The following is a 16,540-nucleotide window of genomic DNA, read 5'->3' on the forward strand; positions in this document are numbered from 1 at the left end:
ATATATATATATATATATATATATATATATATATATATATATATATATTATAATATAATATATATAATAAACATATATAATATGTAAATATATATATATATATATATATATATATTTTATAGTAGTCGCGGTGTTCTGTGAGAAGCAGTGCTTAAACACTAGGGTGAGAGACCAACCACACCAACCAAAAACATGAACAGCCAAAGAGGGTATCACAAGCAGAAAGTCAATTAAAAAATGCCTTTATTAAGTAGAAATGGCAATTAATAAAATAATTAGTAAAATATGTGTGCGTATTAAGACAGGGTTACAAATATATATATAATAAAAAACTATATCCATTATAAAATGGTGAACCCCAATATATTCTTTTCAGGCTGTATTCCCTATTCGTGCATCACAAAAATATATAAAAATTTTAAAAAAATAAAAAAAGGTGGACAAAATCAATGTGAGTAAGTAAGTAGAAAGTATATATAATGTGCAATATTAGCAAATCAATCACTCTATTCAAAATTGTACACTATTAATTGAAAATGTCCCAAAACTAAGGGTGTAAGGGCTTAACCAAGTATAAGACCATAAGATTTCACCAATCATATGGACACAGCAATAATGCTATTCAAAAAAAGAGTGCAAGGTGCAAACAACCAGAGGGAAATAGCGCTGAAAATATCTGTAATATACCTTTAAGGGTCACCAGTCCTGTCACCGTGCACCCCGACGCGCGTTTCGGAATACCTGTAACTGACTTAACATAAATGATGTATTCTTAGCCATTGATGTGCATTACCACTGGACAGTAGGCTGATTTTTATATTCATTGCTCTGGTAATGTGGATGTGGCAGTGTTATTTCACTAAATTTGGACTAATGTGTATTTCTACCTTTTCCCTTTAAATAATCTCCCCAGTGGACTTCCCGCTGCCTGTCCCAATGTAATAAATGCTGCCCATGGAATACCCTGGTAGCACTGTGCAGAGTAGCAATTCGCCCTCCCAGCTTTCCCAGTCGGTAGAGACAGAAGATAATTGTGAATTAATATGGTAAATAACAGTGTATAAAAGACACTAGTGACCGTTTTTTTTTATGTGTTATAGGTTTTAGTCTGGAAAACAAATTTTGACCAATTTGCTAATAAAGAAATGAATAAATTACAAGAGAAGAGGCTGATTCCGGACTCGCCCCCCCATTTGAATGACATTTATCCGCGGTCTTCGCACTTCCACACAAGCAGTGGCCATTCCATTGAGGTAATATACCAGTCACTCCTCATGAAATAAAATATTATAGTGTATTGGTCTATTGGTCCTTAGCAATACTACAGTTTCCGTACTAAGCAACAGCATAACTCTTTTCAGCCTGAATCATTGCTTCAGTTTTTACAACAGCTGTGATAGTATTAACAGGCCCAGATGACTAATAATGGCCCACCAGATTTTTCTAAAATGGGTTATTCCCATTTACAAGATCCTATCCCAATATGTAATAGGTGTAATAATATTAGCAAATACCTCCAATTAGAAATGTATAGTTCTTCTGATTAGCTATGTCTCTTACCCCATGTCCATGGCATTGCAATAGCTTAGATATCCAAGGATATGACCACTTGCTAACTAACTGTCACTACATGAGTGGTCGTAACCATGGATACATAAGCTACTTCAATGCCCTGCACGTGAGCAAAAAAGATAGAGCTGATCAGAAGAACTATATACTACATATCTAAATGGAGGTAATTGCTAATATTATTATTACACCCACTACATATCAGAATAAGATCTTGGAGATGGAAATAGCCCTTTAAGCTTATTGTTCTGCAGTTTTCAGAAGCCAGGTAAGTGCAGGTGAAGCATGTGTGTCCATGTACTTCACTTGTATGGGCAGTGCAGCTGCAGAACACAGTGAGTGCTGTCTGTGAAAAGAACTGACCACCCAGACAGCGCTTGGAACAATGTTATTCAATAGGGCCGTTCAATGACTGTGTTTTGTTTTTGTTTTTTTATACACACAATGAAGGTCCATGTGAAAAACAACACCTATACAAGTCTATGGGTGCGCAAAAACAATCTGATCCCATATAGATCATCCATATTGCAACCAATGTTATGGTTACATTGCTATTATTAATTGGAATCTGTCACCAGGTTTTTGCTAACCCATCTAAGAGCAGCATGATGTAGAGGCAAAAACCCTGATTCCAGCGATGTGTCATAAAATTCCTGTTTTAGCTGCTGCACATATACCAGTTCTCTGAATGCTGAGCTCTGTATAACCCCGCTCACACCACCGATTGGCAGCTTTCTGTATTCACTGTGCATAGGAAGAAAGCTGCCAATCAGTGGTGGGGGCGGGCTTATACAGAGCTCATGAATATGGAGGACTACCTGGCAGCAGGATTACTAGTTCTCTTGTGATAATCCTATGGTGATAAAACAGATGTTATAAAAACTACATTAACCCCTTCCCGACCTGTGACGCCACGTAGGCATCATGAAAGTCGGTGCCAGTCCGACCTGTGACGCCTATGTGGCGTCATGGAGGGATCGCGTCCCTGCAGATCGGGTGAAAGGGTTAACTCCAATTTCACCCCTTCTGCAGGGACAGGGGGAGTGGTGCTTCACCCCCTCGTGGCTACGATCACTCTGATTGGCTGTTGAAAGTGCAACAGCCAATCAGAGCAATTCGTAATATTTCACCTATAAAAAGTGGTGAAATATTACAATCCAGCCATGGCCGATGCTGCAATATCATTGGCCATGGCTGGAAACCCCGATGTGTGCCCCCCCCACAGCCACTGATCGCCACCCCAGTCCTCCGTTGTGTCCCGTAGTCCCTTCTGTCCGCCTGTCTGCTCCCCCCGTCCTCCTGCCTGCTCCCCCCGTGCTCCGATCCCCCCCCTCATACTTACCGAGCCTCCCGGAGTCCGTCCGTCTTCTCCATGGGCGCCGCCATCTTCCAAAATGGCGGGCGCATGCACAGTGCGCCCGCCGAATCGGCCGGCAGGTTCGTTCCAGGTACATTTTGATCACTGTGATAAAAGTTATCACATTGATCAAAATAAAAAAAAATTGTAAATGACCCCCCCCCCCCCCCTTTATCACCCCCATAGGTAGGGACAATAATAAAATAAAAAAATATTTTTTTTTTTCTTCACTAGGGTTAGTTCTAGGGTTAGGGCTAGGGTTAGGGTTAGAACTAGGGTTAGGGTTAGAATTAGGCTATGTGCGGAGTTGGCTGCGGATCCGCAGCGGATTGGCCAATGCGGATTCGTAGCAGTTTTCCATCAGGTTTACAGTACCATGTAAACCTATGGATAACCAAATCCACTGTGCCCATGGTGCGGAAAATACCGCGCGGAAACGCTGTGTTGTATTTTCCGCAGCATGTCAATTCTTTGTGCGGATTCCGCAGAGTTTTACACCTGTTCTTCAATAGGAATCCGCAGCTGAAATCCGCACAAAAAACACTGGAAATCCGCGGTAAATCCCCAGGTAAAACGTAGTGCCTTTTACCTGTGGATTTTTCAAAAATGGTGCAGAAAAATCTCACATGAATCCGCAACGTGGGCACATAGCCTTAAGGTTAGGGTTGGAATTAGGGCTAGGATTGGAAATAGGGTTAAGATTAGGCCTGTGGTTAGGGTTATGGTTAGGGTTAGGGGTGTGTTGGGGTTAGGGTTGTGGTTAGGGATGGGATTAGGGTTAGGGTTGGGATTAGGGTTAGGGTTGGGATTAGGGTTGTGGGTGTGTTGGGGTTAGGGTTGTGATTAGGATCATGGCTAGAGTTGGGATTAGGGTTAGAGGTGTGTTGGGGTGAGTGTTGGAGTTAGAATTGAGGGTCTTCCACTTTTTAGGCACATCAGGGGTCTCCAAACGCAACATGGCGCCACCATCGATTCCAGCCAATCTTGCGTTCAAAAAGTCAAATGGTGCTCCCTCCCTTCCGTGCTCCGACGTGCGCCCAATCAGTGGTTTACCCCCACATATGGGGTAACAGCATACTCAGGACAAACTGGGCAACAACTATTGGGGTCCAATTTCTCCTGTAACCCTTGTGAAAATAAAAAATTGCTTGCTAAAACATAATTTTAGAGGAAAGAAAAATGATTTTTTATTTTCACGGCTCTGCGTTGTAAACTTTTGCGAAGCACTTTGGGGGTCAAAGTGCTCACCACATATCTAGATAAGTTCCTTGGGGGGTCTAGTTTCCAAAATGGAGTCACTTGTGGGGGGTTTCTACTGTGTAGGCACATCAGGGGCTCTGCAAACGCAACGTGACGCCCACGGACCATTCCATCAAAGTCTGCATTTCAAAAGTCACTACTTCCCTTCCAAGCCTCGACGTGTGCCCAAGCAGTGGTTTACCCCCACATATGGGGTATTAATGTACTCAGGACAAACTGGACAACAACTTTTGGGGTCCAATTTCTCCTGTTACTCTTGTGAAAATAAAAAATTGTATTTTTTATTTTCACAGCTCTGCGTTATAAACGTCTTTGAAGCACTTGGGGGTTTAAAGTGGTCACCGCACATCTAGATTAGTTCCATAGTTACATAGTTACATAGTTATTAAGGTTGAAGGAAGACTGTAAGTCCATCTAGTTCAACCCATAGCCTAACCTAACATGCCCTAACATGTTGATCCAGGGGAAGGCAAAAAAAACCCATGTGGCAAAGAGTAAGCTCCACCTTGTGGAAAAAAATTCCTTCCCGACTCCACATACGGCAATCAGACTAGTTCCCTGGATCAACGCCTTATCAAGGAATCTAGTGTATATACCCTGTAACATTATACTTTTCCAGAAAGGTATCCAGTCCCCTCTTAAATTTAATTAATGAATCACTCATTACAACATCATACGGCAGAAAGTTCCATAGTCTCACTGCTCTTACAGTAAAGAATCCGCGTCTGTTATTATGCTTAAACCTTCTTTCCTCCAGACGTAGAGGAGGCCCCCTTGTCCCTGTCTCAGGTCTATGATTAAAAAGATCACCAGAAAGGTCTTTGTACTGTCCCCTCATATATTTATACATTAAAATAAGATCACCCCTTAGTCTTCGTTTTTCCAAACTAAATAGCCCCAAGTGTAATAACCTATCTTGGTATTGCAGACCCCCCAGTCCTCTAATAACCTTGGTCGCTCTTCTCTGCACCCGCTCTAGTTCAGCTATGTCTTTCTTATACACCGGAGACCAGAACTGTGCACAGTATTCTAAGTGTGGTCGAACTAGTGACTTGTATAGAGGTAAAATTATGTTCTCCTCATCAGGGTGGATTGATTTAAATCACGCCGATTTAAATCATGATTTAAATCACGATTTAAATCAAAAGATTTTTTTCTATTTAAATCGGATCGATTTAAATCATGATTTTAATCATGATTTAAATCACTGATTTAAATCAAAAGGTTTTTTTTAATATAAATCACGATTAAAATGAGAAGTGAGAGCAGTGCGCATGTGCGCCCATAGTTAAACGGACGAAACTAGGGGCAACGATCTAACGCCAGGGTGAGGGGGGGACCCCAAAGTAAGTAAAAATCTTTTTTGTTTTACTATATGGCAATAGGTAGGTGTTTAAAAGCAGCATGTCTTAATTGTATAAACTATTAATAGCCTCCACATTTTGTTCATACTGCCCCTTTAATTCCACACTTCTAGCTTGGTTTCACTTTTGGTTTAGTTTCTTTTTCCATTCAGTTGACATGCCCAAACTTGTTGGATAGTCAGCATCCTACAGAAACCTCTGGAAGAGCATGGCATTGTGAATGTTACACATATACAGCCTTTATTCTACTGAGTTAAACAACTCAGCTTTATCTCATGATGGAAGAACCTTTGGATGGTAAAATATTTTCCTAAAAAAGCAGTTTATTGAAAAAAATCCGATTTAAATCAAAAAAATCCGATTTAAATCAAAAAAATCCGATTTTTTTGATTTAAAAAAAAAAACATTGATTTTTATCCACCCTGTCCTCATGAGCATCTATGCCTCTTTTAATACATCCCATTATTTTATTTGCCTTTGTAGCAGCTGCCTGACACTGGCCACTGAATATGAGTTTGTCATCCACCCATACACCCAGGTCTTTTTCATTGACTGTTTTGCCCAGAGTTTTAGAATTAAGCACATAGTTATACATCTTATTACTTCTACCCAAGTGCATGACCTTACATTTATCCCCATTAAAGCTCATTTGCCATTTATCAGCCCAAGCTTCTAGTTTACATAAATCATCCTGTAATATAAAATTGTCCTCCCCTGTATTGATTACCCTGCAGAGTTTAGTGTCATCTGCAAATATTGAAATTCTACTCTGAATGCCCCCTACAAGGTCATTAATAAATATGTTAAAAAGAAGAGGGCCCAATACTGACCCCTGTGGTACCCCACTGCTAACCGTGACCCAGTCCGAGTGTGCTCCATTAATAACCACCCTTTGTTTCCGATCCCTGAGCCAGCTCTCAACCCACTTACACATATTTTCCCCTATCCCCATTACTCTCATTTTATGTAACAACCTTTTGTGTGGCACCGTATCAAAAGCTTTGGAAAAGTCCATATATACTACGTCCACTGGGTTCCCTTGGTCCAGTCCGGAACTTACCTCTTCATAGAAGCTGATCAAATTAGTCTGACATGAACGGTCCCTAGTAAACCCGTGCTGATACTGGGTCATGAGGTTATTCCTCTTCAGATACTCCAGTATAGCATCCCTTAGAATGCCCTCCAGGATTTTACCCACGGTAGAGGTTAAGCTTACTGGCCTATAATTACCGAGTTCAGTTTTTGCCCCTTTTTTGAATATTGGCACCACATTTGCTATACGCCAGTCCTATGGTACAGACCCTGTTATTATGGACTCTTTAAAGATTAAAAATAATGGTCTATCAATGACTGTACTTAGTTCCTGCAGTACTCGGGGGTGTATCCCATCCGGGCCCGGAGATTTATCAATTTTAGTTATTTTTAGACGCCGCTGTACTTCCTGCTGGGTTAAGCAGGTGACATTTAATGGGGAATTTTTATCACTAGTCATTTTGTCTGCCATGGGATTTTCTTTTGTAAATACTGATGAAAAAAAGTCATTTAGCATATTGGCTTTTTCCTCATCCACCATTTCACCCAGACTATTTTTAAGGGGGCCAACACTGTCATTTTTTAGTTTCTTACTATTTATATAGTTAAAGAATATTTTGGGATTATTTTTACTCTCTCTGGCAATGAGTCTCTCTGTCTCAATCTTTGCTGCCTTGATTTGCTTTTTACAGAATTTATTTAATTTTCTGTATTTATTTAATGCCTCCTCACTACCTACTTCCTTTAATTCTCTAAATGCTTTCTTTTTGTCCCTTATTGCGCCCCTTACAGCTCTATTTAGCCATATTGGTTTCCTCCTATTTCTAGTATGTTTATTCCCATACGGTATATACTGTGCACAGGTCCTATCCAGGATGCTAATAAATGTCTCCCATTTTCTTTGTGTATTTTTGTGTCTCAGGATATTGTCCCAGTTAATTGCACCAAGATCCTCTCTCATCCGTTGGAAATTTGCCCTCCTGAAGTTTAGTGTCCTTGTCACCCCCCTACTACCCATCTTATTAAAGGTTACATGAAAACTTATTATTTTGTGATCACTATTCCCCAAGTGACCCCCAACCCTTATATTTGATATGCGGTCTGGCCTGTTGGTTAATATTAGGTCTAGCAGTGCCCCCCTCCTTGTTGGGTCCTGAACCAGTTGTGAAAGGTAATTGTCTCTCATAGTTGTCAAAAACCGATTACCTTTGATGGAACTGCAGGTTTCTGTTCCCCAATCTATTTCAGGGTAGTTGAAGTCCCCCATAATAATGACTTCTCCTTGAGTCGCAGCTTCATCTATTTGCTTTACGAGGATATTCTCCATTGCTTCCATTAGTTTTGGAGATTTATAACAAACCCCTATCAGTAATTTATTATTTTTTCCCCCTCCCCTTATCTCCACCCACAGGGACTCTACATTTTCATTAAATTCACCTATATTATCACGCAGGATGGGTTTTAAGGAAGATTTTACATATAGACACACCCCTCCCCCTCGCTTATCTGTACGGTCATTTCTGAACAGACTATAGCCCTGCAAGTTAACAGCCCAGTCATGGCTCTCATCCAGCCACGTCTCAGATATCCCCACCATGTCATAATTATGCTCCAACAACATTAGTTCTAATTCATCCATTTTGTTGGCGAGGCTTCTGGCATTAGTATACATGCACTTGATGTTACTCTCTGTACCTCTATTCTTTCTTAAATTACTAACTGTTCTAACCCCACCCCCCATGCCACCCCCAACTTCCTTATTTGTGCCCAGGTCTCTATCTGCACTATCTTCCCCTCCTATAAAATGAATACCCTCCCCCCCATTCCCTAGTTTAAACACTCCTCCAACCTTCTAACCATTTTCTCCCCCAGCACAGCTGCACCTTCCCCATTGAGGTGCAGCCCGTCCCTAGCGTAGAGCCTGTAGCCAACTGAGAAGTCGGCCCAGTTCTGCAGGAACCCAAACCCCTCTTTCCTACACCAATTCTTGAGCCACTTATTAACCTCCCTAATCTCCCGTTGCCTCTCTGGCGTGGCACGTGGTACAGGCAGTATTTCGGAAAATACCACGTTGGAGGTCCTTGCTTTCAGCTTGCAGCCTAATTCCCTGAAATCATCTTTAAGGACCTTCCACCTACCTCTAACTTTGTCATTTGTGCCAATGTGCACCATGACCGCTGGGTCCTCACCAGCCCCTCCCAGTAATCTGTCCACCCGATCAGCGATGTGTCGGACTCGAGCGCCAGGTAGGCAGCACACCGTCCGACGATCCCTGTCTTTGTGACAGATTGCCCTATCTGTTCCCCTAATAATTGAGTCCCCCACTACCAGCACCTGTCTGGCCTGCCCTGCTCTCCTATTTCCCCCCTTACTGGAGCAGTCACTCCTCCGGCTTTCAGAGGACATGCCTGGCTGCAGCAGTGCTACCCCTGTACTGGCACCCCCCTCATCTGCCAACTTAGCAAACTTATTGGGGTGTGCCAGATCAGGACTAGCCTCCCTGGCACTCTTCCCTCTACCCCGCCTTCTATCTGTCACCCAGCTAACTGCCACACTGTCCTGCAGCTCCATCCTACCATCCCCCTCCTCATCTATCCCATTGAGCGTCTGCTCTGTGAGCAGAAGACTCCTCTCCATATTGTCTATGGATCTCAGTGTTGCCAGCTGCACATTTAGATCCAGTATCTGGGTTTCCAAATGCACAACGTGCTCACATCTCGCACAGCAGTATGCACCCTCGACCGGCTGGTCAAGGACTGCATACATGTGGCAAGATGTACACTGGATGGCATTAACAATTGTGGAGCACATTTCCTAATGGGGATTGCAGCACACAGAAACGTTAATTAAAAATAAATACAAAGTATAATTTAAACCCAAAAAAAAACCAAACAAAAAAAACAGAAGCAATTCCTCCCTTGGAAACTCCCTGATTCCAAAGTCACTGAATCACAAGTCACACACTTACCGCCGTTCACACTTACGCTCAGGTCACACTCAGCTCGCTCACACTCGCTGTGCTGAAGATTTATAGATTTTTTTTTTCTCTCTATCTCCCCTCAACAGCAATCCACCTTGCTGTTCAGATGCACTTCCAAAAAGGGAGGTCTAGTTTCCAAAATGGGGTCACATGTGGGGGAGCTCCAATGTTTAGGCACACAGGGGCTCTCCAAACGCGACATGGTGTCCGCTAATGATTGGAGCTAATTTTTCATTCAAAAAGTCAAATGGCGCTCCTTCCCTTCCGAGCCCTGCCTCGTGCCCAAACAGTGGTTTACCCCCACATGTGAGGTATCATTGTACTCAGGAGAAATTGCCCAATAAATTTTAGGATCCATTTTATCCTGTTGCCCATGTGGAAATGAACAAATTGAGGCTAAAAGAAATTTTTTGTGAAAAAAAAAAAAAGTACTTTTTCATTTTACGGGTCAATTTGTGAAGCACCTGGGGGTTCAAATTGCTCACTATGCATCTAGATAAGTTCCTTGGGGGGTCTAGTTTCCAAAATGGGGTCACATGTGGAGGAGCTCCAATGTTTAGGCACACATGGGCTCTCCAAACGCGACATGGTGTCCGCTAGCGATTGGAGCTAATTTTTCATTCAAAAGTAAAAAAGGCGCTCCTTCCCTTCCGAGCCTTGCCGTGTGCACAAACAGTGGTTTGTGACCACATATGAGGTATCGGTGTACTCAGGAGCAATTGCCCAACACATTTTAGGATCCATTTTATTCTGTTGCCAATGTGAAAATGAAAAAATTGAGGATAAAATAAATTTTTTGTGAAAAAAAGTACTTCTTCATTTTTACGGATCAATTTGTGAAGCACCTGGGGGTTCAAGGTGCTCACTATGCATCTAGATGAGCTCCTTGGGGTGTCTAGTTTCCAAAATGGGGTCAGTTGTGGGGGAGCTCCAATGTTTCGGCACACAGGGCTCTCCAACGCGACATGGTGTCCGCTAAAGATTGAAGCCAATTTTTCATTGAAAAAGTCAAATGGCGCTCCTTCCCTTCCGAGCCCTGCCGTGCGCCCAAACAGTAGTTCCCCCCCACATACGGGTTATCGGCGTACTCAGGACAAATTGTACAATAACTTTTGGGGTCCAGTTTCTCTTTTTACCTTTGGGAAAATAAAAAAATTGTTGCTAAAAGATCATTTTTGTGACTAAAAAGTTAAATGTTCATTTTTTTCCTTCCATGTGTCTTCTGCTGCTGTGAAGCACCTGAAGGGTTAATAAACTTCTTGAATGTGGTTTTGAGCACCTTGAGTGGTGCAGTTTTTAGAATGGTGTCACATTTGGGTATTTTCAGCCATATAGAACCCTCAAAATGACTTCAAATGTGAGGTGGTCCCTAAAAAAAATGGTGTTGTAAAAATGAGAAATTGCTGGTCAAATTTTAACCCTTATAACTTCCTAGCAAAAAAAAATTTTGTTTCCAAAATTGTGCTGATGTAAAGTAGACATGGTGGGTAATGTTATTTATTAACTATTTTGTGTCACATAACTCTCTTGTTTAACAGAATAAAAATTCAAAATTTGCATTGCTAAATGTTCAAAATTTTAGCCAAATTTGCATTTTTTTTCACAAATAAACGCAAAAATTATCAACCTAAATTTACCACTAACGTGAAGCCCAATATGTCACGAAAAAGCAATCTCAGAACCGCTAGGATCCGTTGAAGTGTTCCTGAGTTATTACCTCATAAAGGGACACTGGTCAGAATTGCAAAAAACGGCCAGGTCATTAAGGTCAAAATAGGCTGGGTCATGAAGGGGTTAAGAAGCCAGTAGGTGACACTTTATAGGAATCAGGATCTCTTTTCCTGCATTATGCTGCTCTCAGATTAGGTGGCAAAAACCTGCCAGATTCCCTTTATCCCAGGAAACTGTATTTGGTCTTGTAAATTTTTGTTCACTGTTGAAATAGAAAAACGAATGTAATTTGGATATATAAATGGACACGCTTATGACAATACAGATGGAAACCCATCCATTATTTCAGGATGAAAATCAAACCGTTTTTTTATATGCTCGCATGAATTTAGCCATATTGTAGATAGCAGCAAAACTGCTAATAAAATTGTCAATGTTTTGCCAACTTTGGAACACATACAGTTAGAGATGAGCGAGCACTAAGACGCTTTGGTGCTCATTGATTGTACCAAGCAATTCCTAATACTCGAATGCTCGTTTCGAGTAACGAGTATAAGGGAGTCAATGGGAAATCCGAGCATTTTTCCAGCAGACCCTACAAAGAAGTCTGGGGGGGGGGGGGCAGTGAAAATGTTGAAATGGATGGAAAAAATTCCGACTGGAAGGGGAAAAGCTGGGGTAAGACCCCTGAAAGCATCTCCGAGTCCCAGATTGCTGCTGAGAACAATGGTGTCATACTTTTACTCCACTTTAAGGATTGACAATAAAACATTCTAAATTGATGAAAGATTGCAGTTTACAGGAAAAAACAGTTAAACTTTTTTTCTGTATATTGATTTGTATATAAGGCAACATTTAAAAAGGATTTTAAACAAATTATGAATTAAGTTAGCCAAAAATTAGAAAAAAAAGTTTTAGTAAAAAAAATTGGAAATTTCAGGGTAATTTATGAAGGAAGAAAGAACTGCCAACATTAGGGACTCAGAGGGACTCGGATACACCCTGTATTAGACATAAAGGAGGTCCTCGTACATATTCTGTTCAAATTTTCATGTATTGGAACTCCTAGACTCATAAAGGCTATGCAGTAAGTGCAAATCCTGCCAAAAATTACAATTCAAATATTATGAACAAAGTGTAGTTGTACTCCTACAATCATAAAGGCTTTGCACAAAGTGCAAAGCCAGGAAAAAAAGGTAAGTAGGTTCATCCATGAACCCTAGAAGGCAACGACTGGCTTGCCTCATTCAAATATAGAGCATTAAAAACACTTTGTGCTGCTATCATCTGGTGGTGTGTAAAAGTCAGATCTAAGCCAGCCTTTGTTCATTGTTATCAGCGTGAGCCTGTCAGCACTTTTTTGTTGACAGGTGAAAGCGTCTTTCTGTATTGACCCCATGTGGCTCTAAAAATCCGCTCAGACAAGACACTAGCAGCAGGACAGCACTACACCTCCAAGGCATAGAGGGACAGCTTACACCACGTGTCCAGCTATGAGACCCAATAGCTGAAGGTCGCAGAGGAATTAGGGAGTACACTGTTTTGGTCGTCCATGTATTGCTTGACCATAATTTCAAACTTTTCCTTCCTTGTCAAAAATACCCAGTCATCAGGGCTGGGAGGGTGTCTTAAAATTGGCCCAGGCCTTTGACAGTGTACTCCTGCCGCTGCTGTACCTGGTATGTGTCTCCTCCTTGGTTGGGCAAGGAAGCTTGCCCCCTGTCGCTAGCGTTGTCTGATGGGAAGTTTTTAAAGTTATTTTCCACAATGGCCTTCTGATACAGCACCATTTTAGAAGACCTCTCCACCTCAGGTTCTCCTTGTAGTGTGGGTCTAGCAGGGCGAACAACTAGTACTCTTTTTTTGGCCAAGATTAATGTAATGTGAGGGTCTCAGAAAAGGCAGCAGTGTATAAAGTCTACCATATGTACCAAACTCCCTAAAGCGAACACTTCCCTGTCTCTACTATGATGACTACTTTCCTCCTCCTCCATCTCTTCCTCTTCATTCCCCTCCATCACCCCATCAACGTAGGAGAGATCGTCAAAGGTTGTGTGGGTACTAGCCTCTGTTGTGCTAGCCACCAGATCTTGTTCCTCCTCCTCTTCCTTAGCCTCCGCATCCTCATTGTTACCAAATCTGCGCTGAGCAGATGAGATGGGGCTGGGCTGGCTATTATCTCCCTGTCCCATGTCTTCCTCCATTCCCAGCTGCTCCGCATGCAAAGCTTCATGTTAAATTGTTGACAACAACTGTTTAAGTAGGCACAGAAGTGGCATTGTTGCGCTGATTATGGCGTTTTCGCCACTCACCATCTTTGTGGAGTCCTCAAAGTCTTGGGAGAACTGTACAAATGTCAGCTATCTATGCCCACTCCTCAGTTGTTATGTGCCGACCCTGATCAGAATAACCACGGCCGTGATGGAGCTTGTACTCAACATCTGGACTCTGCTGCTCGCAAAGCCTTGCCAGCATGTGCAGTGTGGAGTTCCAGTGTGTGGGCACATCGCACGCTCGTTGATGAGCTAGCACTTGCATGCACTGCTGCAGCACTGCCAGAGCTGCAACAGCTGTAGCTGACCTGCGGAAATGGAGGCTAATGTGGCATACCTTTAACAGAATCTGTCACATCTGGTTAGGTTTTCAGAAACCACTAAACTACCAAGTTGAGCACGTGGACCAACCATGGTTCGTGTGTGAGCTTGCCAAGCTCACAGCTGCCACCGGTTTATGCCCATTATCACCCACCACCATGCCTCTGCGATTAGAGCCACCGATCTGTGTGGTCTGTTTTTCTATTAAGTAACTCTGCAACGTTGTGCAGTTTGTCTCCTAGATAAATTAGCTTCAGCAGAGCCCTTTGTCGCTTCACTGAGGCAGTGCTGCAGAGCTTTCAGCTGATGTACCGACATGTTCTGAGATGCCACATTGGAGATGGAGGAACTGCAGGAACTGGTGTAGGAAGTGGAGGAAACCTTGATAGAAGTAGGAGCAGCAATCATTGGCGTCAGTAGAACATGTGCCGTGCCTGGTTGGGACTTGGCACCGGCCTCCACAATGTTCACACAGTCTGCAGTCAGGAAATGTAGTGTCCCTGGCCAGAAGCTCTTGTCCACGTGACGGTCAATAAGTGGACAATCCCAGTAACCGCTTTGGTAAGGGCACGGGTGATGTTCCTGGACACTTGTTCAATTCGGGAACGCCACAACTGGTGAAATAGTGGGGCTGGTGACCGAGTACCTAAGGACCAAATTTCTACACCTGTTTCAGGCAAATTTGGGATTTTATTTCAAACCAAAGAAAATTCACACAAACCATGTTGTAGCATATATGTGACGATAGTCATTTTTAGAACAAAAATATTTTAACTGTACCAGGACAAGCGGTTTGTAAAAGTTTTAACTCACTCTAATTTTAGTGGCATGCTAAACTGTGTGGATAATTAATTGACTCAGGAAAACATTTTTGAACTTTCTTTTGGAGTGTTTACAAAAGAAATGTACCCAAGAACACATAATAATGTATGGATGAGCAATGTACTACCGATACATTTTTGAACAAGTTTTTAGAGGCTTATATAGCGATGAAATGTACCCAGGGTCATGTAATACTGTATGGATGAGTAATTGAATCCAGATAAATGTTTGAGAAAGGTTCATTAGAACCAAAATGTTGCCACGCCACAGTTCTTTTGCTTTGGTAACTAAATGGAGTTCTGCATACCTTTTTTCATTTTTATATACTCTGAAAAAACTGTATAGTTTGTTTCATAGGCATTTGTACCAACCTTGCATTTGCTAAATGTGATGATCCATTTTCTATTTTCAGATACATTTTTGAATACTTTTTTGAAGTGTTATATACCACCTAAATGTACCTCAGGACATGTAATACTGTATGGATGAGTAATTGAATCCAAATAAATTTAACTTTTTTTGGAGGGTTAGATTTCACAGAAATTTGCCCCAGACCACGGAATAGTGTATGGGTGAGAAATTTTACCCAGACAAATTTTGTAATGCTTTTTATGAGTTTTACATTCTACCGCAATGTACCAATAAAACTGTATGGGTGCCCAATTGAATCCAGAAATAAATCTGGAACGTAAGTAAGGAAAACTCTCGCGGTACTATCGGGAATCTCATTGAGGTCACTGCAGTTCAGCCCGGCTGGGAACACAGCCTCAGTGACCGGAGGTAACCTCAATGACATCACCGCCGGTCACTGAAGTTGCGCTTTCAGCAGCTCATTCGTCAGTGATTCTCAGCCTGGATGGTTGCATCTTGGCACCGTCAAGGTTGAAAACTGTTTATCCCCCAGACATGGATTATGGTGTGGGACAGAACAACGAATAGATGAGGGATACTGTTGTTTTTTTGTTGTTCTGTTACAGAAGACCTTGGCTTTGGTGGAATAGGCATTAGGCGAGTATAACTGTGTTTGTTATTTTTAAATAAAAAAGTAAAAGTGTGTTTTTGCTTTATTTAAAATAAATAACTTTATTCTATCTATGGCTTATAGACTCTTCTCCATTACTATGCCATGGGCTTGATGTCGCCAGACAATACAAAGGTGACATCAACCCCACAAATATTAACCCCACTTGCCACCGCTACAGGGAAAATGGGAGGAGCTGGGTATCTAATAGATATGCCTTTTCTCGGTGGCTCCGGGCTGCTATTTTTAGGCTGGTAGTGCAATATCCATGATGGCCCCTTACCAGCTTGAGAATACCAGCCCCAAGCTGTCTGCTTTAGCAAGGCTGGTTGTCAAAACTAGGGGGGCCTCTCGCCATTTAAATTATTTAAAAATTTAAAAATACGGCGAGGGGAACCATCTATTCTTGATAACCAGCCTTTACTTAAGCTGACAGCTGAGGGTTGCCCCAGCTGTGAGTTTTGCCTGGCCAGTTATAAAAAATACAGGGGAACCCACAGCGTTTTTTTTGTTGTTGTTTTTTTTATTTATTATTATTTTTATTTTTTTATTATTTTGTATTATTTTATTATTATTATTATTATTATTTTTTATTATTATTTTTTTATTATTTTTTTATTATTATTATTTATTTACAGCGCTGGAGACGGCTAATGAATGCACCCATCAGCTGTTCCTGCTCTCGCTGTTGTTAGCAGCAGCTGGCGTCGGATGATGGGAGCAGTAGTCCCATCAGCTGACACAAGTGACCGGAGGTAAACTTTATACCTCCGATCAGAGCTGAGCGCTCACGTTGACTTTTTTGACAGCGTGGGAACCGCGGGTCTCTGAGCGGCGGGGATGATTTCACCGCCGATCAGAAGCAGTGTC

General features: G+C 41.9%; 1 protein-coding gene across 7 annotated transcripts in view; it reads left to right on the forward strand.

The window, feature by feature from the left end:
• The window catches only part of POC1B (POC1 centriolar protein B), a 166,446-nt gene that overhangs the window by 54,669 nt on the left and 95,237 nt on the right, over positions 1 to 16,540 (forward strand). For all 7 annotated transcript variants that reach the window (XM_077265446.1, XM_077265445.1, XM_077265440.1 and 4 more), the window contains one exon: positions 1,101 to 1,253. In XM_077265446.1, the coding sequence (XP_077121561.1) occupies positions 1,101 to 1,253 (153 nt within the window). The remainder of the gene's footprint in view (positions 1 to 1,100; positions 1,254 to 16,540) is intronic.

The sequence above is a fragment of the Ranitomeya variabilis genome, chromosome 5 (genome assembly GCF_051348905.1).
Source record: "Ranitomeya variabilis isolate aRanVar5 chromosome 5, aRanVar5.hap1, whole genome shotgun sequence".
Lineage (NCBI taxonomy): Eukaryota > Metazoa > Chordata > Amphibia > Anura > Dendrobatidae > Ranitomeya > Ranitomeya variabilis.